Raw genomic sequence first — 22498 nt, 5'->3', positions numbered from 1 at the left:
TCTAAATTAAATGTGGGGTAATGCGTTTGTCATGACCCTCGCCAAAAGACCCTTTGATCGAGGAGAAAACATCAGTATGAGCCCTGTTTAAAACCCGTGGGGTGGTTGAAGAGTTTTCGATCCGTATCTTCTTCATTTTGATTTTACAGTATCACTATCATGTGCTTTCATCTGGATTCTCAGATTCTCAGTTCAGGAGTAGCTCAACTCACCCTACAGTCTAAAAGATGAATGAGAAGAAGTGTGATTGTAGTAACAGGCTTTCAATAATGATGCATGAATAAAATTTCGTAATTGGTTAACATAATCCAGGGCTGCCATGCAGCATACAATAATACAGCAGCTTAATTAATATGCATTATGGATCATTACATTCATTGTTAGGCAAACTACTAATTACTGCACACTGAAAGAGGTTGAACTGCAGCAACACTATCCTAATGCTGCATGTGGAAAAGTCATCCAAACCACTGTGTATGATTAGAATCACAACACTGTGGAAAAACTGTGATTCAATTAAGTTTATTGCACAAAGCACCCTGCCCATGTTCAAATTTTGTTTTTGGTTTGTTGGTGATTCTTTTAAACCAAATTTTCACTCTTACAAGTTTACAGCCAAAAGAGATTCAGGTAGAGACGAAATATTAAATTAAAATAAGATGGGATTAAAATGAGATATGCTTTATCCAAAAAGTATTTATTGTTTATAGTCTCGGTAGTTTACTACTACTACTACACACACACACACACACACACACACACACACACACACACACACACACACAAAAGAGAAAAAACAGGGTTGTGTGTAAACTGTGACTAAAAACAAAACAAATACAAAAAAACAAACCACAAACACACACACACACACACAAAAAAAAAAACCCTGTAAAAAGTGTTAAAAGCTGGGGCGACAAATAAAAAAAATAACAACAAAGATTAAAAATACAGAAAATTGTTTGTAATACAGTTTTGTAGTTTTAATGTAAATGACATATTGAGTCTTTTGTGGCTGTTATATGTTAAAAATACTGCTGGAAAACTAGTAAATGGACTTATATAACAAAATATGTTAACTGTTAATTTTATTAACTGCAAATTTTATCACTTCACGCACTAACTAACTTCCTGTTCTTAACATTTAACATTTTATCTCCAACACTGTGGCTGAATGACAGAAAATAGACAGAAATGATATGATTATTATAATTATATGAATTATGCGATTTAATTTGACATTTGTACTCACTGCATTTATTTACAGCACTAAACTAGAACTTAACAGTTCATTATTTTTTGTAGGTCTGATTTTTATTTAAAGTTAATTTTACATTTTATGTAATATGCTTTATGTGAATGATACCAACTGTAGTTCCGCTTGAGTGTATTTTTTTTAACCAATATTTAGACGTTACGTACACTGAAGCGGAACTACATGCAGTCATATTTTGACACGTCAGCTGTAGGCGCCGGACACATTTGTAAGCTGTACTTGTCGCATTTTCTTGCTCGGCTGTGTTGATGTCCACCGATGTGAGAGTTATAAGTGAAACGCTTTTCATTTCCTTGTGTTTTCTCGTCTTTATGAAGATGTCTCTTACCTCTGAATGAAAAAACTGAATGAGCTGATTTTTCCGTTGATTAATTCTGTGATTCAACCGCCTGTGTTTTATGATCTGGCATGCTGCCATCACCAGGTATGTCTAAATTAATGTGTTTCACCTTTTCAACTTACATGTGCTTTGTATGTATTTGAAAACGTCTTATATTGATTTGATGTGTTTTATTTCTACTTTTCTGTAACACTTGGTAGTTTTCAGATGAGAGCGGGACCCTGCGTGTTATTGTACTCTGAATATAGTGAACCTTAGCATCTCCATTGGACTTATTTCTCTTTACTGTACTCTTATTTATCATAGATCAGGGTTTAACTTAGTTTGATTTTGATTTTTTGTGATTCCATGCAGTCGTCAGTTCTACCTTCAACCCCAACAATGAGTGACTGCCACAGTTTATGATTAATGCGAAGTATTTGCACAGGCGCACTGGTATGTGGTCATCTTTTTTCTGATGTGTTGCCATGTGCATGCAGCGTAATTTGAACGTTATTCACAAACTCACTTTCTCGTCTTCATCAGAATTGTTCAGTCCAATGAATTCCCCATTTCATTGTTTGTTGCTCACTGCTTCTCCATTGCATATTAAAATAATATAAACCTATCTGCTTTGATCAGCATGATTCTGCTTCCCATAATGCTGTCACTGTACAAACGAAATGATTGAAGGCATTTATAGCAGCTTCAACTAAAAATCTCTCAACTAAAAATCGGTTTAGTTGTATCAGTTGTTTTCACTCATCTCCTTTTGAAGATTTTCTGATAGGACTGGAGGGTTGAGGCCCACGAATCCATTATGGAGTCCTCAAATTTAATCAGACACAAGAACGGGAGGCAGAGGAAGCAGGTGGGTGGCACCCTCCCACCTGAAAACATGAACGACATGGAGAGTGACTTCTCTGAGCTGGGGATAGAAGACGAAAGAGAGCAGGGTTCTCTTCTGCTGCGAGGGTCGCCTCGCAGGTCTGGGATACGCGGCGAGCTGGGGAATGTGTCGCTGCTTCTATTTCTCTATGTGCTGCAGGGGATTCCTCTTGGACTGGGTGGAAGCATCCCTCTGATTTTGCAGAGTAAGAATGTCAGCTACAAAGACCAAGCCTTCTTCAGCTTTGTCTTCTGGCCATTTAGTCTCAAGCTTTTGTGGGCACCCCTGGTGGACGCTCTGTACTTCAGTAGGTTTGGTAGGAGGTAAGAAATACATCTGGATGCTGATTACCCTGATGTTTTAATCTGTATCCATGTTATTACACTTGATATCTCTAGACTGCGCATCCTTCTCCTAATTATGTCTTCCTCATGTTTCTGCAGAAAGTCATGGCTGGTGCCCACACAGTACCTCTTGGGCCTCTTCATGCTCTACCTTTCTGCAAAGGTTGAGTCACTGCTGCAGAGTAAGGGAGGACCAGATGTGGTTACGCTTACTGCTGTCTTCTTCATGCTTGCCTTCCTGGCAGCCACACAGGTAAGCTTCTTTAAACACCATGATACAGACAGATATTTAGATCGATAAATAAAAGGCGTTTCCTTTCTTTACCTCCTTGTTATTTAAGGATATAGCTGTGGATGGCTGGGCACTGACTATGTTATCCAGAGAAAATGTGGGCTATGCATCTACATGCAACTCTGTAGGCCAGACAGCTGGCTACTTCCTGGGAAATGTGCTCTTTCTGGCTCTGGAGTCTCCTGACTTCTGCAACAAATACCTCAGAATAGTGCCCAAAGACACCGGCATTGTTACCTTGTCAGGTACTTTCTATCCATAACCCCTAAAAAAAGTCAAATATATTTCTGTTGGTGAATAAACAGCAGTTTTGGTCTTTTGTTTCCTCCGGTGCAGATTTCTTGTTCTTTTGGGGTGTGGTATTCCTGATTTCCACCACTCTGGTTGCCATCTTTAAAAGGGAAAATGTACGTGGCAGAAGAACGACTACCACCCCGGAGGAAACACAGGGTGTCATGGAAACCTACAAGTTGCTATTATCAATCATCAAGATGCCAACAGTCTTTACCTTTTGTCTCCTGCTTCTCACTGCTAAGGTAATTGGTCACTATTGGATACATGAAGGTGTCACTTTTGGATATTTGCCAGGTGGAAATGTAATTTTTTCCACTCTCTTTGTGTTTCAGATGGGTTTCTCTGCAGCAGATGCGGTTACAGGTCTGAAGCTGATGGAGGCTGGAGTTCCCAAAGAGCAGCTAGCATTGCTAGCAGTGCCCATGGTACCTCTCCAGATCTTCCTGCCAGTGGTCATCAGTAGATACACAGCAGGGCCCAGACCTCTGGACATCTTCTACAAGGCCTTCCCATTTAGGTGGTAACGCATTCTGCACACACTACGCACACATTCAGTAAACAGAAAGCTGAAACGATCTTGTTCTGTGCTGCAGGCTGCTTATCGGATTGGAGTTTGCTCTGCTAGTGTGGTGGACTCCCAGCGTAAAACAAGAAGGAGCCTTCCCAGTTTACTACTATGCCGTAGTGCTGCTCAGCTATGCATTGCATCAGGTTTGCAATTTCTTTGCTGTTCTTATTTTCTAGTCCAGAGTGCTACAGTGTCTTCCAGCTTACTGCCTCTGTGAAAAGACTACTAGCCGCTGTAGTCAAAAGAAGACTCTTATTTCCATCTGCTGTAATTGATATCAGGCAGTGTGGCTCTGTTGTGGCAGAGCAGGAACAAGAGCCCAGCACATAACAGAGAAGCCATCAATGCCAACAGGGACTGATTAGGTTATACAGAGCATGAAAACAGAAGCTGAGTGGAGATGGGTTGCAAAGCAGCTTCAAGATATGCAGAAAATGTACGCAGGTTAACAGTAGAGTGGCTTAAACATTCACTTGGGGAGCAAAAGGCCGCTGGTCAAGTCCACCGACAGAGACACTCCCCTCTGCAGCTGTCAGGAAGGGCATCCGACATGCAGAGCTTGCCCCCTTGTGACAAGGATGTGCTGGATGAGAAGTTCCAGGTGAATCATTAGCTGATTTGCCAGTTGAGGATTTGATGGCCTACCTGAACAAACACTATACAGGACTGCAGTCCTTTAGAAATTTGCCAACAAAACTGAATTAATAAGATAATTAAGCAAGAAAAATCAGGTTATAGTAGACTGAAAGAACTTTGTTAACCTTCTGTTTTTTGTTTATTATTCTCCAGGTGGCGTTGTATAGCATGTATGTGGCCTGCATGGCTTTCCATGCCAAAGTGAGTGACCCCCTTATCGGCGGGACCTACATGACCTTGCTGAACACGGTCACTAACCTCGGAGGAAACTGGCCTTCCACTGTGGCTCTGTGGCTGGTCGATCCGCTGACCTCTAAGGAATGCCAGGGGGCTGCTGGGCAGAGCTGCGGCTCTTCTGAAGAGGCTCTGGTAAGTGATCAGACGATGAGGATGGGGCAAGATGGTGTGTGTGTTCTCTTCTATAATGCTCTAAAAGTTCAAATAATTCTTTCTCCCATGTTCAAACCTCTAGCTGTGTGTGAAGGAAGGCGGCGTCTGTGTGACGACACTGGACGGTTACTACGTGGAGTCTGTGGTCTGTGTTGTGATGGGTTTAGCCTGGTGGGTGTGGTTAGGGAAGAAAATGAGGCGTCTGCAGGAGCAGAGCCCGGCTGCATGGAAGTGCAGAGTGAACTGAGGAGAACGCACTATCAGCTACTCCGCAGGCACTCTTTGGTTCACTCAACCTTCATTTACTACACCAAAAACTGCTGAACTACTTCCATCCTCATACATCCCGTGTCTCCGGCCCTGCTCTAGCTGCTACATTCAGAAAGCATTTACCCCCACGCTTTGCTTCTGTCACGCTGAATTATACATACGTGAAGATATTCACTATTTTTGTCTTTTGTCATTAATCTCACTAATAGTAAATGATATTGTACTCAAAACTGAAACAACCCTCAGACTATAGCTACAAAGTTATCTTGATTTGGCTCTCATATATATCCTGCTGCTTGAAATCGCTTAACCAAAAAGAGCTCAGTCAAAGATTAGGTCATGTTTTGGGTTCGTTTAAACGTGCTTGGATGGCCAGGCTATGCTGCTCTGCGCAGTTTTTCTTTTTTGTTTTTTTTACCCCAAATGGCAGAAGCACATCATCCTTTCTAAACCTTTCACAGAAGAAATCTTGTAAAGGAAGAACTTTAGACAGACTCGTTCACCTGCCACACCTTTGTTTGGTCTACATTAAAAGGATACTCGAGGGAAAGACAGTCAGGATACGCAGAAGCACTAAATCTGACCTAAGTATATGCAGTTTAACTCAGTCCGTGTAGTAATCCAGCTAAATTACCTCCCCCTCAATATTTTCTTAAAATTACTTTCTGAGTAGGTTTTTTTTCCAGTAAAGTAATTTGTGCCTTATTTAGCTTTTAAGTCTTTAAAAAAAACAAACCACCGCTTAGTCTGAGCTGCACTGTAGTTAAAAAATGAAGGCAGGGAATATTAGTTATTTGCAGATGAAGTTACAATGAAGAATACTCGTTTTCACAAATCTACTGTCATTTAGAAAGCTGCACTTAATGATATGGCTGCTTTCATACGCCAGTTATTTTTCTGATTGGGCAGCTAAGTGCATATTCCTTACGAAGACTCTAAATTGCATACTGCGAACCATCTGTGGTTACATGAAGTGAGATATGTGAGATCTAAACTGCTTTATAAATGTGTTTCTTAAATAAGGACCAATTAAAAATGGAATTGCATTGTTGGTCAGTGCCACTCTTCACTGTTGGACCATTTAGGTTTTTAGTAGTCTGCCAGGTAAAGGTGTTTTAAGCTTCCAAAGACAGCTGGTGTGATTTTTCACCGGACAGTATACTTGGCATGCTTCAGTATTCAGCTAGGCCCAAGATAATAATAGACTGCATTCCCCCGATTTATAGATTATTGATGCAGCACATATTAAACCTGATGTAGGCATTTAACTATATCGTCCGTCTGCATTTGCAGTGCATATCGAGGATCTCTTAGCTGAGTGCACCTGCTGGGACAGTACGGTCAGCTTTTGCTATAATAAATTTGTGGTCACTTAGAAAGGTCCTTGTTTTTGCAGGAAAAGCACTTTTTTTCATCTAACTTGAAAAGAAAAATAATTTTTAGACATCTTCACAGCATCCTTGTTTGTTTGAATAAGTTTTTGTGCTACAGTGTGTACTACTCCCTTCTCAAACAAGCACAGCCTAGCTCTCATGGCCCAGAAAAATGGCGTTGGTCATTGTTAGTCAGTGGTGCTAGCTTCAGTTATCATGCAAATGTAGCCGAGATGGAAGAAGTCCCTTGGATGACACCAAAAATACAGCTTCCAGATTAACGGAATCAACTTTCTGGGATTTACTTACCTGGATGATTGAGCATGGATCAAGACAGTGTAGCTCTGATGAGTACTTTCTAACTAAGCGGCCAATCAAGGACCAGTGAGACATCTGTTTTGTTCTTTTGAAAGCTAGACCCACTGATGTACTCGTACTCAGCTGTGCACAGAGGTCTCTCACTCCTCTTTCCATTACACTCAGCTCTTTGAAGGGAGTAGTACACATAGTTGCATTAAAACCATTTTGAGACTATAAGTAACACTAAACTAGCCAAGTGTTTTTCAGCTGTGACAGCATCACTGGAAAGTTTATTTTTTTTATCATCAATCAGCTTTTTTGACACATTTGTGAACACTGGAATACAGCATTGATGGTTGGTAAAAATGTCCTCTATATGCCTGTGTAGATGTCCCACTGAAAATTAAATGTTTATGAGAAATTATTATATAATGCTTCATTTGAAGAGCTATACACAGATATGCTTTCCTTAAAAAAAATGTTTCAATGTGATCTCACAAGCCCAAGAGTGGAAGTGTATCTCTTTGGCAGGTGGTTCATTCCCAAGTTTTTAATCATTACATATTTGTAGCAGGCAGATAAGGGTTTACTTGCCGTTGCCTGTAAGGAAAAAGAATTTAATGGCCACCTAACAATTCAGATCTCAGACCAGCAGCCTTTGGAGTGCAACTTGACGAGCGTGTTTTTTCTGATGTTTTTCATACTGTACACACATTCATGAATGAATTTCTCTGAAACCAGCACTTGAAAGTCCGACTGTGTCAGATAGAAAAGCAGAAGTGCACAATCAGGGTTCGTGTGAGGGTACGGCTACCTTTGAACTCAAATGGTTTTGTAAACTGTACGTTTTTATCGGGTTTTTTTTTTTTTTTTTTTCCACGTTTTTGTTCAGTCCCTCATTGTTTACATTAAATGAACCACTTCAAATGACCGTGGGGCCTTTCATGTTCATTTGTGGCCACGTTTTATTTTTTTTAAACAGCTGAGATTCAGCTTTTTCAGCATTATCAGGGCGCTGTGATTGTTTGGATTTTGTTTGGGAATCAGTAAAGTGTGAAGTTTTTTAGTAGAGGTTTCAGATTATTTCCTGATAAGCTAGTCTTTGAGTGGTAAATTACTCCATCTTTAAAAGAATTGTAATTTTTTTTAATTACTTTAGTGTTTTTTTTTTTTTTTTTACTTTGCACCTTTTGTGTTTGTGATGAGTTCAAATCTCCAGTTACAAAAGAAAAGGAAAAAGGACTGATCAGATGTCTGGTGATACATTCAAATGTGCTCGCAGCACAACTTTGTAATTAAACGATATGCAAACATACGAGGTCTCCCGGTGCTTTTCTTGAAATGAAAACACGACACGGCAGTTTGTATTTCTTTTACAGTTTATTTATAATTTTTCTTGCTTTCCAAGACTTCTAAAATGTTGCTCCTTAACAAGTTAATGCAGAGGCAAGGAGGCTGTAAATGCTGCTCCAGGCTTTTGGAGCATAAAAACGGCAGACAGTCCAGATCAACTGGTGCCGCAGTCTCCGATGTGAATCATTCCACGGGTCAGGTGAGGTCCGACGTCCTGAAAACAGCAGGGGCGCAGCATCTCCTGCTGGGTGTAAGACTGAGGAGGGAGGGTCAAAGAAAGCAGCACCGAAATCAGTTTGATATTTTGTGTGACGGTAGGGGAAGAGACAGTGGTTCACGCTAATGCTGAATGAGGCTCGTGCACCTGGTGACGTGCCGGCTAACCCCACTGATGCAACCCATAGTGTGGTAGTGCCTGAAGAGTGGATAACTGAGGGAGGGATCCCACGCCAAATGAACCATGTCACACGTCATCCATAACACTGGCGCTCAAAGATTGTAAAAGTCAACAGGGGTTTTACTCCTTTGAATCGAGGCTCTCTGGTTCATCGTTGATGTGTTTATTAAGACAAAGCTATATTCATCATCACCAGAGCCGCCTCTTGTCTGCTACTCAAAGAAAATTTCCTTAATCCTTTTTTTTTTAAAAATAAATTCATACCTTTTCACTCAGAGACAGGAAGCATTTTATCTGAGAAGTCCTTTCCAAATTCTTCCAATAGAAGAAGCTCGCCTCCCCCCACTTTTAAACAGCGTAAAGCACTTTGGATATCTTCTAGCCGACTGCATTTCAGTTTGAGTTGCTTGCATACTGTGAGACACGTTACAGGCTGCAGCTCCTCCAAGCATCTCCTGTTGTAGTCCATTTGAGCGGGGGTGGGGTAGGGGTAGAAGACGAAGGTCAACAGACCTGAGGTGTCGGAAGTGGTGAGACGTGATATCGTTGGTAGCACTTAACCATAGCACGCCGGAGTCCCAAATGCACGCACAAACTGCAGGTTCTGACAGTATATGTAGTGTGTGGATGTGCAATTTTGGATTTTCATTGTCTCTAGCATCCATTTCTTTTTGCTTTGTTTCTTAAAAAAATAACATTGGTGGGAGGAAGAAAAAAAACAGTCAAGAAATATACTCTCCTAAACAGTGGCGGCGGGGTCATAGGTTCATACGTAGATGCTCGGGCCGTTTGGCCATGACAGGATAGGCTTGCTGCTTCATCTGAGCAAGGTTGATCCCAGCAGGCTGACGGATGGGGAGAGGGGCCGAGGCCTCGGCGCTGGTTGTGATGTCCATCTGCTCTGGGGTGGACAGTTCCATGGCCTGGTCTTGAGGAGACTGGAGGACACCGGGTCCACCGCTGGGAACGAGGGGGCTCCGATGCCAACAGTGCCCCCCTGAAAACTTGACCGGGCTGAAAGCACAGAGGAGAAACAGGTGAATGATGAAAAACGGCAGATTGATTATTTTCTGTATTTTAACAGCAGAAAAAGGGCAAAATTCAGACACAGTGACAAGAACAAGTGATTTTATCAGCTGAACTGACGAAATATTGTGATGGAGAACAAAAAAAAGATGATTGATCGCAATACCATGTACACAGTGATCTATAAAGACAGATGTTTCTTTACTGTCTGAGGGAGAATCTCAGGAGTGTGGAGTCGAGCAGATGAGATGGAGAACATCACTAAGTTTGCTCAGACCTCCTGCCCTTCACTGGTTTAAATATGCACACTGGTACAAGATCCAGCATCTTGCGGCACACACTGAAAGATCTGAGCTTCCTCAAAAACCAGAGACATCTGAGAAAAAGTATTTGTACCCTGGAGAACCAGCAGGATTTCAGCACCGACTACTGTCAAAGTGTGGTGTGATCTTCATCTAAGTAACAGATGCAGTCTTAAAACCATCGGACTAAACTAACACACAGGAGGTCAGCTGGACCTTTCATGTCTTTATTGAACTCACTGAGTAAAAACTGACTCCAAGCTGGAAAAACACAGTAAGTTCTTGAATTTAGGAACTTATAGAAACTCCTTCGGGAGCAACAACCTGATGTTTCATGCAACTCATGTCACAGTCACTTAGGTCAGGACTGACTTGTGTTCTCCTTCAGCCTCTCCTGAGCTTCAGGCCGACTCACCTTGGGACATGCAGGACTTATGATCTGCTGCCTCTTATCACAGGACATCATGCCACTAATTTTATAATAAAAGCACCACAACTTACAAAATAAAATGTTAACTATATTTATTTTAACTTATTTTTAAGCTAATTGCCGACTGAGAATCTGCACTATATCTAAAGACCATAAGTGATCATTTTATCCAAAAAACATACTTTTAGTGCAGTATGATATCTGGCAAATGTTACTTCTGTATGAAAAGCATTTGTACCAGAGGCATCAGCCTGAGGATCGTCCGTCGCAACACAAACATGCTCGTTTCTCACGCTGACATTACCTGAGCGGTGTCCTTGGGCTGTCCGTGATGCGTCGGGGTGAGCGGATTTTTGGCTCATACGAGAATTTTTCTTTGATGTTTTCCAGGACCGATGGAGCGATATACGTGAAACCCTAAATCGCAGGGAAAGAAACAGGTCAGGGGAGACGAAGTCGTGTTCAGGACAAAACTAATGAGAGGAATCCTCGTTTACTACCGAGCCAAGTGCAGCGACTGTCAGTCTCAGATTTATTTCTGCCCTGTGATAATTAATAATCTTTACAGTTTACCATTAAATCCTAAAACAACTGAGAAATCATTAAGATGACACCTTACTGTCCTCTTTTGAGCCTTAAGAGATGCTGCATATGGACTGAGTACTGAAAACTCTAACAGAGCCTGAGTCAGAAGTTACCAGGAATGCTTGATTGGCGCTCTCACTGAGGGTCGAGTCATCCGGGCTATCGACGGGCGTCTGACTGGTGAACTTTGAGTCAAACTGACTCACGTCGTCAGCCGATTGCTGCGAAGACAGAAGAGAGGACACACAGGTGAGGGAGTACAGCAACACGAGCACGTCTGAAACAGGAGAGGTTGCGATTCCCGAAACGTAGGACTTCTTGCAGTTTCCCGCTCGAGTACTCACCAGAAAAGGCTTGAAGGGAGGCTCCACTTTCCGAGCCAGCAACTCCTCCCAGTTGATGTGTCGGAAGAAGGTATGACTCTATGGCACAACCACGCACAAAGCGCAATGAACAGATGGAATATGCGTGTTCTGCATCTATAGATAAGCACTGAGTAGTTCATGGCAGAGCTGGTGCGACTCATCACCGACATCCAGCTGCATATTCTCACCTGCACCTCTGCAGCGTCTCCTGCTCCCGCTCCCAGGCGCGATGAAGCGTTTCTCTTTAGCAACTGCAAAAAAGGAAGAAATAAAAATAAGAAGACAATAACAAGACAAACTAACAGGAGGGGGAAAAAAAACAACCTCTTGATACCTTTTTTAGGAGGTCTCGAGCTTCATGTGTGAGGTACGGCGGGAGGCTGAGCTTACACTTCAGGATCTTGTCAATTGTCTTTTTTCGGTTTTCACCAGTGAAAGGCGGCTGCAGTAAAACATGGAGCTGAGGTTACTCTACCGTCGCTAATGCGGATTCATATTTATAACAGTCCATTAATAAGAGCCAATGAGAAAGCTTTTTTTCTTTCCAGGCTGTTAATGTTTAACTGACCGCTCCTGTGAGCATGTCGTACATCAGAGCGCCCAGACTCCACCAGTCCACCGCTCTGTTGTGCCCGCTTCTCATGAGGATCTCTGGAGCCCTGTGATAATGCGAGTGCTTATTACTGGTGCAGCAATATTACTTAGCAAAGATCATCACGCGGCCACGAAGAGCGACTCTCATTGCTGGATAAGAGATTAATTAAAAACAAGAAGTGTACTCACATATATTCAATGGTGCCACAGAAAGTGTGCGTGACCGTGCCGTCGTGAATGGATTCTTTACACAGCCCGAAGTCTGTCAGCTTTACGTGACCTTTGAGGAAAACATTAGCCTCACATTAACATATATATTGAAAAAGAGCTGCCATTATAAATCTTAAGGTCATTTTTGATTTTTTTTAGCCATTTCCCATCTCACCTTGGCTGTTAAGCATGATGTTCTCGGGCTTTAGGTCTCTGTAGATGATGCCCTTCTGGTGCAGGTGACCCAGAGCCATGGAGATCTCTGCCAGGTAAAAACTAAAGAAAGAGAAAAACTTTAAGCCGGTCTGAGGTCCACATTGCATCTGAGCCATCAGACAAGAAAAGACAAAGCATATATTTTGCTGCTTATGCTTATCTGCAGTGTAACAGAACTAATGAACTCATTCAGACTGTCGACATCTATAACAGAGGTCTCTGAGATATTACATCATCTTTAACCAATCCGAACATTTCATCCTGCAATCTGTGTTTCAGTGCGTCGTCATGCTCACCAGGCTGTGTCTTCCATGAAGATGCCCTCTCTCTCCAGCTGCATAAAGAGTTCTCCTCCTGCACAGGTGAACACATGTTCATGCTACTAACAGCCATATATGCAGACTCCTAAATATCTGACCCGTGTGGAACAGCCGAGTAGAAAGAAGAGGTGACAGTCAGGTTCTCGTGTCCGATAGATGCAAACGTTTCTGCTCGGGAATCTAAACCACAATTATGTGACTCACACTACTCGTATATTAACCTCCATAAACCTTTACGCCTCCATCGCACCGAGACGGGCGAGGGAAATTGCTGTGACCCCTCACACCCCTGCACATTAACTGTTTGGGACACTCCTCTCTGGCCTCACGGCGAAATGAAATAGTATAACATTATCTAATATCAGACACATTAGAGATAAATCCATGATTAACCAGACAGCTACAGTGTAACGGATGTGTGCGTTAGATCCTGTTACATACAGTTTGAAGACAGCGTGAGAGCACTCTGGAGAGATGAGAGAGTGAAGAAGGAAAAAGAAAAAGGGTGGAAAATAAAATGCAAAGAACTCTGATTTCAGTGTATTTACAATATTCAGATCTGATGTTTACACTGAACCTGGTTTCTTCCTGTTAAAAGGGAGTTTTTCCTTCCCACTGTCACCAAAACACTTGCTCATAGGGTTGAGGGGGTCATATGATTGTTGTAGTTATATTTCTGGTAATTTTATATTTTATCTGGTGCGAGGTTTCAGAGGGATTTGAGGTTGCGACGTAAGGTAAATTGCGTAGATTTCCCATTGAAGCATAAATCCCCTGTAAGACGCATCTATGTGCCAATTTTGGTTGCTCAACTCGTGCTGGTTTTTAGGAGGAGCTCACAGGCAGACAGAGATTTCACGCATATAGTAAGATACAAGAAGAGTGCCTGCTAGGAGCCATGTTAATGCTCTGTATATGTGAGTGTACTGCTTCCACTGACCACTCAGATACTCCAGGATGAGGTATAGCTTCCCTCCCGTCTGAAAGGCGTAGATGAGATCGACAATGAAGGGATGCTTTACTTCCTCCAGGATGTTCCTCTCCGCCTTGGTGTGGGCTGTGTCCTTGGCGTTGCGCACAATCATAGCCTGCAAATGAACAAATCGACATTATTTAAGAAGCAGACACAGCAGCATTATATGCAGCATATTTTTGGTCACTGCCTGTTTGTCCCGCGTGACTAATACAGAGAAAATAACAAGACTTCACTGTAAGACTCAGGGCTTCAGCTTAGTCATCTGCAGTACGGTGGGCAGAACAACTCAAAAGCTTGACCAACAACACGCCACCAATCCAGGCGACACAGAGACACTATATATGTATGTGAGTCACAGTGTAAGTAAAAGATAACATTTTACACAAGTGACTAAATTTGTACCCCGAAAATAAACTGCAGCGTGGATGTTCTTAGTTTGAAAAGCTACTTCTGTGTCCATTAAACACTTAAGTTCCTCAAAATAAAATGCTGTAACATCGTATTTTGCAATATGAAAGTAAAATTAGCAAAGCGTGCCCATCATATTTGATATCTTGCACAGACAGAACTCAATCAATTCACTGCTGTTGCCAGGAAGTGCAAAACCCTTTAAAGTAAAAACATTTTGCATTTGGCTGCCGAGTTGGATCACATGACACAACCAGCTGGATAGTGCAGTACTTAACAAATGTATTAGTGTAATGTTTATGTCAGAGCTGGCCTAAAGTTAAAAGTATTTGTAATTACATTACTAATGTTGTAGTAATGTAATGGTTAATCCACTAGTACGTGCAAACCCTTTAACTGGAATTATATTTTTAACGTTTGAACATAATTATTGTTGTTAGGCATGAATTTTTAAGTTTACTATTTTACAATGAAGCAGAAAATATAGAAATAAAGAATAAACAGTAAAGCACATTTCTATTATTTTTCATTGAGATGCCAAATTACAGTTATTTCCTTGTATTTGTGGACAGAAACATTAGTTTTAGTGGTTGAATGTCATGCATCAAGTCCAGTGTGCTGTCTCTGTTCTTCTGTTTGTCGTTTGTCAGATAAATAATACCAAGGTTTGGGGTTTTCTTAAAGAGATATTTGTGTTTTCTTGTTTTTAATCAGCACGTGCTGAGTGGTGTCTCACTATGGTCAAGCTTTTGAGTTTTTTGGTCTTCCATATGAAAGCAGCAGAATCACATTTCATTATTATTATTCTAAGTCTACTTTAATAAGTTTAGCAAGTCAGATCAATCACCTGGTAACTTATAAACTAAACCAAAAAACATGCATTAAAATACGCGCAGCCCTACCGGAGTACACCGGGAATCATTATGTGCACAGAGAGAAGAAAAGCACTCTTCCTTCACTCTTCTTTTTGTTTACTAAACACTTTTGTCAGAAGGCCAAAAAGCTGTTTCAGCAACTACGCTGTCTCAGCACTGAGTGAAAGACCAATGAGAACTGGCTGATTTGTGCAATTTAATGTGAATTTCCAGCTCTTCTCACTTCTTCCAACTAGTCTACTAACACGTGCTTATGAAGCATCTGAGAAGTCCGCAGACCAACCTCAGGACTTTGAGCCTTTTCCCTCTCTCACTCTCACACATGCAGCCCTGAATCAAAGTTCCAACTAGAGAGTAAATGAGAAATTATATGACGGTTTTATGGCAGTCGAGGCTGAAACATTAACACACAGGATGATGACGATGCGTTCAGCAGTTCAGCTATCACGTTCAAAACACTGACAGGCTGAAGCAAACGCGACTACTCTGGATTTTATACGGTGCTGTACTAAAGTCTTAAGCCAACTCTCTTTTCTTTACATCTTACTAAGAGAACAAGAAACAGATGCAGCAAGTTATTGAAACACGCAAACATACACGGAAATACAATTTATGAGGCAAAAGCAGAGTTTGTACAATTCTAACAAGCTTTGAAGTCAACTACTTTTATCCTTTAACACAGACTGAACTCAGTTAGGAAAGCTGTCGTGTCATTTCTTTAAGTAGTCTTCAGGAATAGTTTTCCAAACTTCTTGAAGGACATTCAAAGCTCTTCTTTGGATGTTCTCTGTCAAGATGATCACACACAGCTTCAGTAATGTTGAGGTCCGGCATCTGGGGAGGCCAATCCATGACTGAGAGTATTGCTGGATATTTTCCTATTTCTCATGGACATGACTTTCAGATACTATTCATCTGCTTTGGATATTTTTTTAAGGCCTGTCGCATCTTCTTTTTTCCCCCATTTGCCAAGTTTCCTCAAATTTTTTGAAGGACACACTGAACACCATGCCAAGATATGCCAAGTTTTCAACCAAACCTATTTTATGCCTGTCAGCTTGATATATCTTTGTAGATTCACCTTAAGAGATGTGCTTTTGTGACAGGCTACTAGCAGCAAAGTGCCTAAAGATACTACTTGAATGATTCAGTTTAGTGTTAAAGAACGTGGTTTACCAGCCTCGAGAACTATTCCTCAAGCCCACTTTAAAAATAACAAGAAGGTAATTTAAAAGTCATCCCAGTGGAAGCAAGATATGAGGGGTTGCTCAGGACTTTTACACAGTACTCTACATACGCATATGTGTTTTCTAATGAAGCTATAGGTTCAAAGGGACACATTTGGCAAATGAGTGGATTGAACATTCTCACGTGTTTTGTATCGACGCATTTGGTTTGCTTTGATTTTTCTTTGAGAAAATACTGAAAACAAACCAAACCACAGGAAATAGCTCCAAGTTTAAAACTGATTCGAGTCAATGAACGACAGGTGTGAAAACGCCCCAAGTTGTGAATCACTGCTCAAACTTTATCGGATTGTTTTAAATTAAGAAGAATATCTAAGCTTTTCCTTCACTGGACATGAAATCTGAATGGAAGTTTTATCTCAGTGCGATCTCTGGAAAATTCTGGTATTTAACTCAAATTCTGCATTCATACAGTGATCTCTTTCCACATGGAGGGAACAACTGGCAGGTTAGGACAGACCAACGTGCGATGATAAACTGTAGTTTAAGAAAATAAATGTATGCAGCTAGGAATTTTGGGCAAGTCAGGACTGATTTCATACCTTGAGATGCTTCATAAAGATGAAACCTGGCCTCTATCGCCACCCTACAGCCCCGTATCGGAGCTGTGCCGCTGCCTTAAAGCCAAGGGGTTTAAACAAATAACTGAAACGTGGCAGTTCTTTAATGTGTCACTAGGGTCACGTAAGCCAATAAAGCAGAAGCAGTGTGAGAATCGAGCAGCGTCTAATGGGCTGAGGCAGAGTGTTTTAAGTGCCAAGGCTGCAGCAGAGCAGAGCTGATGGCAATCTACCAACTAGCAGTGAAATCTTACCCGGCCACAGGCTTCAGAGGCAGCCAGTGTTTGCAGACCAAAGCATCGTAATGTTTAATGGCAAACATGCAGCTGTGTTCATATAAAACATAATGAGAGGAGCTCTAATTGATGAACAGGATTGTGTGTTCTGGAATTGGTGAAGGGTAATATAGCAAAGAAAAGGGGAAGAAATGTACCTTTTTTAAAACTTTCATGGCAAATATTTTGCCCGCTGCAGCGCCAACAACCTTTCGAACTTGAAAAACCTGCCCAGGGAGGAAAGGGATCAACATGTCAAAAAGATGCGCTTTAAGAAATGCGGGTCAAAGCAATAACAGACGCCACATCACAGACACCAAATAAAAGAGAGCGCTTTGTCAAGGCAATGATTACCTTTCCGTAGCCACCCTTCCCCAGGACGCGCAGCAGCTCGAAGCACTCCGGTCGGATGTTCTCTGTGCCCTGATTGACGTTGTCCTCGGATATCTCGATCTTCTCGCAGTCATCCATGTTGCTGCAGTGAGACATGTTCGACTTTCTATTATGCCCGTGCCTCTTTTTGACCTCTTTGGTTATAAAAATCTCACAAAAGTCAAGTTTTAAAAACTTACAACTCAATGCACTGCTCCATGAGATCAGCGATTTGACCCTGGGAGAAAAAGAGGAAAACAAAACAAAGTTGTGAAGGATTTTTCTTAGTTTTTGTCATGAACAGAATCCACAGCAGCCATGGTGTAAATGGTAAATGAACTGGTACTTATAAATAGCGCCTTCCTACTAAAGTTCTTCAAAGTGCTTCTTTCTACACATCTTATTCATCCAATCACACACGGGACTATTCACTATCCCTAAGTGCTTTTTCTAACACTCACACTCTGATGGATGCACCCAGGGAAACTTTCAGTTTGCCCAAGGATACATTAATATGTGGACTGAAGGCGCTTGTGACAGAGCCATCGGTTTTTAAGGCTTTCTCTCAGCTTTTAACTTCATAAGGACATACCCAGTCCTCTATGTTTTTAAGTAACAACTACAATAAAGCATTTCTAACACTGAGCTTAGCAGCATGCAGGGCAACAGCTGTTTACATTTAGAGCTTACTTGTTTCATCAATAAATTCTTGTGAATTCAGTTACTCAGCAGCTCTTTTGAGTATTGATTAATGCTTCCAATCAATCTTTAGCAAAAAATACCAAACATTTTCTTCTCACAGCTTCTCCACTTGCTGGTTTTCTTGCCTTGCAATCAGTAATAACTGATCTACAACTCACTTAAATAATCACTCACGAAAACAGTAAATATTTATAGCAGTACCTAAATTATAGCCTCTTGCACAATAGCCTTAATTAAAAAAAAATCTTCCTCTTTAAAGAGACTGATGTGACCTTTCAGCAAAGCTTTCTTGATAAAGTTTACACATATAGACAGTGTGTGCTGTTTATTGCACTCTCTTCTTTTCAGCAGCTACACTTGGAAGTTTTTTTTCTTGTTTTTGTAATAAGAAGCCTAGACTCTGACAGCAGCTCTTCAAAGCCCCTCATTTTAAAAATGCAGTGTATTTCTGGAGTATTGCTGCCTTTTATATCTCAGCGAGAACAGAAACAAGCGGACACTCCGGTGCACATTCCGACTCTGGCTGTCAGTCCTGCCAAAATAAACTGTTGCGCTCGGAGCCACATTTATCACTGCAGCACCTTTGGCCAAGTAAGGACGTCTTGCTCAACTCTCAACATGAAGGCGCTGGGCTTTGACACAGCGTCAACACCGTGCGCATGTCATCGCCGGATCACGTTAGCATTAAAGCCGGTGACAGCTCTGTCGCGATCCCGGTCATGCTAATTTGCACTAGCTTCGGCTATGTCCCTGTGTGAAAAGGGCCTGAGCTGTCCGGCTGCAGGAGAAGGCCTGCGGGCGGCTGTCAGGCAGGCTACCAGGCTAAGCAGCTAGCTTCCGTGCGTGGAGAGTTTCTGCTGTGACAGCTTTCGCGGTAAATCGTCAGCGTCTCCCGCTAAAGTATACCTCCTCGTTCTCATCGTCGGAGACATTTTCCTCCGGCTGGTCCAAATCAATGTCAAACACTCCAGCCATGGCAGCGCTTCGCTCAGATCGCTCTGTCACACACCGCAAGAATAGCAGGAGTCCCCCACCTCATGGACAAACACACACCGCCGCCATAACCGGCTACTACACTGAGCATGCGCACTGCGGCACTCACAAAGTGGGCGGTAACCTCGTTTCATTTTGTCACAGGGCTTAGGGCTTTGGAGCGTTTTTAGGGGTCTAAACAAAGCGCAAGCGAAAAGGGAGCGAAGGCACACACAACAGCCACCGTTCATATTTGCTGTGTGGTCGGCTGCAATGTTCGATCGCACGACCGGCAAGAGAATAAGCTTGAGAAGTTTAATTAATTCTAGTTTTATTCCAGACCCCAATATACTGAGGCTATGTATTTGCATAATGATCTTAACTGCTTTCATAGAGAAACACCTTATAAAAAGCCTTATAATTTGACTTATAACTTTCTTACAAGTGTGGTGTGTATTGTCAACATAAGAATGTACCGCATTAGGATTTAACGCCACATTTGACCTCCGACCTTTTGTTCTGACTTGTCATACAGACTATAGTGAGGGTCAAAAAGATGATAATGTTATTTAGAGCTATGTTCCTTACGGCCATTGGCAACATTTAGGAGATTATATACCAATATATGTGGATTCTAATATCACATATCCTGTCATCCTGTATCTCTGTGAGGTCAGAGGTCAAATTTACAAATAAATACCTCTTATCTGTGACCTACTCCTACATAAAGTTTGTGTAATCAGAGTAAAACATCTGCCATATTTTAATAAAGTAGTTGCTACTAAAATGTTTGATTTTGAATAGAAGACAAACACACATGTTCAGTCTAGGCTGAAAATGTACACATTTGTGTGACAATGAAAACATGCAATATTCACAATATACTCTTTTTAGGACTTTATTAATGAATAAAAAAAAATCAATTTGGAATGCCCAATAAGATCGCAGGGCTCGCAAAATCGCCCGTCGGGCTATATGATAACCCGACGGGCGGGGCTGAGATAGATTTTGGTCGCCCGACCGGAGATATCGCTAGCTCCGGGACGTCGGGCTAGAGATTTTGCGAGCCCCGAGTTGTGTATTAGTTGATAAAAAATAAATAAAACCCCAATAATCTGACAATTCCCTCTGAGCAAGCACTCGGCGACAGTGGGGAGGAAAAACTTTCTTTTAAAAGCAAGAAACCTCCGGCAGAACCAGGCTCAGTGAGGGACGGCCATCTGCCTCGACCGGTCGTGGGATTTTTAAAGTGACTCATTGGATGTGAAATAAATTAGCTTGTTTGAATCGTTTGTTGTTAGCCAATTTAAAGAGTCACTTTGATGTCAACTAATACACTTAAACTGTCCAAATAATTTTAAAGAAATATTTAGAGCAATCCTGATGGATTGCTCTAAATATTCATTTTGTTTTCTTGGAAATATAATATCTTTAAATTCGTTCAAAAGTGTCTGGGAGATATTGTCAGTTTCTGGTAGCTGGTCTTCATCGTCCTGTTTTTCCACACCATGCGAAAAACCTTGCAAGTCGGTTTCGCTTTTTTCGGAACAGGTGGTCTTTGAATATCGAAATCACCACTTGTTGGTACGGTGACGCTACAGCCAACGCAATGATAACAAGGTTAGGTGTAATACCCAGTTCCTTTGTAATGTCTTTGAAAATTGCCTTTTCAAGACTTTTGATCCTCTTTTTTTTTATATTTAGAGTTTCTTCTTTAAGTTGCGCCCACAGAGCTATGAAGAGACCCTGCTGAATCTCATCGGATGGCGACACATTTGCCTCTCTTGAGGCATGTGTGATTACTGCCTTTATGAGCTCTTTAACAAGCAACTGTTCCTCTGACAGTGGAGCTTCCACTGTCACATCATTACAAGGTGCAGAGGGCTCAGCCTCGCACGCGTCACACTCCTTTGTGGAGTCCTTGGTGGGCTCAGGCACTGGTGCATCTTTTGGCCCCTCATGATTCAGTTGCTGGGTGCATGAATTGGGGCAACATGCACAGTGCTCCGATTTCTCCCCCAAGTTGACACTAGGCCCTTGGCCGAAACCACCCAGTACGTGCTGTTCCTTGAGCATTTTCTTGTTTTTGGATTTTAAGTTGTTATGAAGTTCCTCAAGCTCAGTGCTCTTTTTTAGGACTTCACTGTATTTGTAGTTTAAGTTCTTATTCTGTCCCTCGAGCTCTGAGTTCTTTCTCAGGATTTCATCATTTTTGTATTTTAAGATGTTATTAAGTACCTCAACCTCAGTGTTCTTTTTTAGGACTTCACTGTATTTGTAGTTTAAGTTCTTATTCTGTCCCTCGAGCTCTGTGTTCTTTTTTAGGACTTCACTGTATTTGTAGTTTAAGTTCTTATTCTGTCCCTCGAGCTCTGTGTTCTTTTTTAGGACTTCACTGTATTTGTAGTTTAAGTTCTTATTCTGTCCCTTGAGCTCTGAGTTCTTTCTCAGGATTTCATCATTTTTGTATTTTAAGATGTTATTAAGTTCCTCAACCTCAGTGCTCTTTTTTAGGATTTCACTGTATTCGTAGTTTAAGTTCTTATTCTGTCCCTTGAGCTCTATGTTCTTTTTTAGGATTTCACTGTATTCGTAGTTTAAGTTCTTATTCTGTCCCTTGAGCTCTGTGTTCTTTTTTAGGATTTCACTGTATTCGTAGTTTAAGTTCTTATTCTGTCCCCAGAGCTTTGCGTTCTTTTTTAGGATTTCACTGTATTTGTATTTTAAGTTATTAAGTTCCTCCATCTCCAGGTTGTTAAACTCGAGTTTCCAATAGAGCTCCCTGTTAATAGCTTCTTTTTCTTTAAGCAGGTGGGACATTTGTCTTAATTCAGCACATTTGCGTTTGTTTTGTGTCATCAGGTTTAAAATCTGCTTCTGTACTTGATTAAACATTATTTTCCAGTCCTTATTTATATTATCCCCATTGGGCTGCCTTTTTTTGCTGTGTTTTCTCTGAGACATGTTGGAATCTTAATAAAACAACTGTGTAAATGATCCAACTGTTTCAAAATGTTTCTCAGGTTTAGGTTTGAATGCTGCGAACACGAGTGCTGTGAATAAACTGACTAAGTTTGCAATTCTCACCTCTATTTATGCCTTTCGAATGGATCAGACGCCTTTGATCTGCATGCACGTTATATGATGTCATAGGGCTTTGGAGCGTGATGTCACGGGGGTGGGCGTGGAAAGGATTTTGGCCCGATTCGCCATTTTGGGGGTCTAAACAAAGCGTGGTGACGTATACTGAACACAATAAATTATATAATGTAAACGACTACCTGAAAAACAGGTAGAACGATGCTTTTGTATCGTTTATTGCATTTATGGAGGGAGTGATGTATGCTGGGTAATGGCACAGCTAG

General features: G+C 41.4%; 3 protein-coding genes across 4 annotated transcripts; 1 reads left to right on the top strand and 2 right to left on the bottom strand.

Moving 5' to 3' along the window:
- The first annotated feature begins 1423 nt into the window (after positions 1-1423).
- On the top strand, positions 1424-8263 carry slc33a1 (solute carrier family 33 member 1). 2 transcript variants are annotated; one of them, XM_040009168.1, is made up of 10 exons: positions 1425-1697; positions 1968-2048; positions 2371-2804; positions 2925-3078; positions 3167-3362; positions 3454-3653; positions 3744-3928; positions 4005-4122; positions 4769-4984; positions 5088-8263. In XM_040009168.1, exons 3-10 carry the CDS (start codon positions 2413-2415, stop codon positions 5250-5252), a joined length of 1626 nt encoding a protein of 541 aa, XP_039865102.1. In that variant the 5' UTR covers positions 1425-1697; positions 1968-2048; positions 2371-2412; the 3' UTR covers positions 5253-8263. The 2 variants fall into 2 exon arrangements, with proteins under 2 accessions (XP_039865103.1, XP_039865102.1); XM_040009169.1 differs by lacking the exon at positions 1968-2048 and having other exon boundaries at positions 1424-1697.
- On the bottom strand, positions 7917-19271 carry rps6kb1b (ribosomal protein S6 kinase b, polypeptide 1b). The gene is made up of 15 exons (XM_040009171.1): positions 19068-19271; positions 17660-17697; positions 17442-17562; positions 17246-17314; positions 13687-13834; positions 12723-12780; positions 12386-12486; positions 12190-12280; positions 11975-12065; positions 11741-11848; positions 11595-11657; positions 11386-11463; positions 11155-11262; positions 10761-10873; positions 7917-9712 (listed from the first exon to the last, which is right to left on the bottom strand). Exons 1-15 carry the CDS (start codon positions 19134-19136, stop codon positions 9457-9459), a joined length of 1512 nt encoding a protein of 503 aa, XP_039865105.1. The 5' UTR covers positions 19137-19271; the 3' UTR covers positions 7917-9456.
- A 747-nt stretch (positions 19272-20018) lies between these two features.
- On the bottom strand, positions 20019-22456 carry LOC120719734 (girdin-like). The gene is made up of 2 exons (XM_040009172.1): positions 21378-22456; positions 20019-21314 (listed from the first exon to the last, which is right to left on the bottom strand). The coding sequence occupies exons 1-2, from the start codon at positions 22095-22097 to the stop codon at positions 20619-20621; spliced, it is 1416 nt and encodes a 471-aa protein (XP_039865106.1). The 5' UTR covers positions 22098-22456; the 3' UTR covers positions 20019-20618.
- Positions 22457-22498: the final 42 nt, after the last annotated feature.

This window comes from Simochromis diagramma, unplaced genomic scaffold (assembly GCF_900408965.1).
Source record: "Simochromis diagramma unplaced genomic scaffold, fSimDia1.1 OVJJ01000344.1, whole genome shotgun sequence".
NCBI classification, from domain to species: domain Eukaryota; kingdom Metazoa; phylum Chordata; class Actinopteri; order Cichliformes; family Cichlidae; genus Simochromis; species Simochromis diagramma.
The sequence above is the reverse complement of the archived record's forward strand: the minus strand, read 5'-3'. Positions and strand labels throughout refer to the sequence as shown.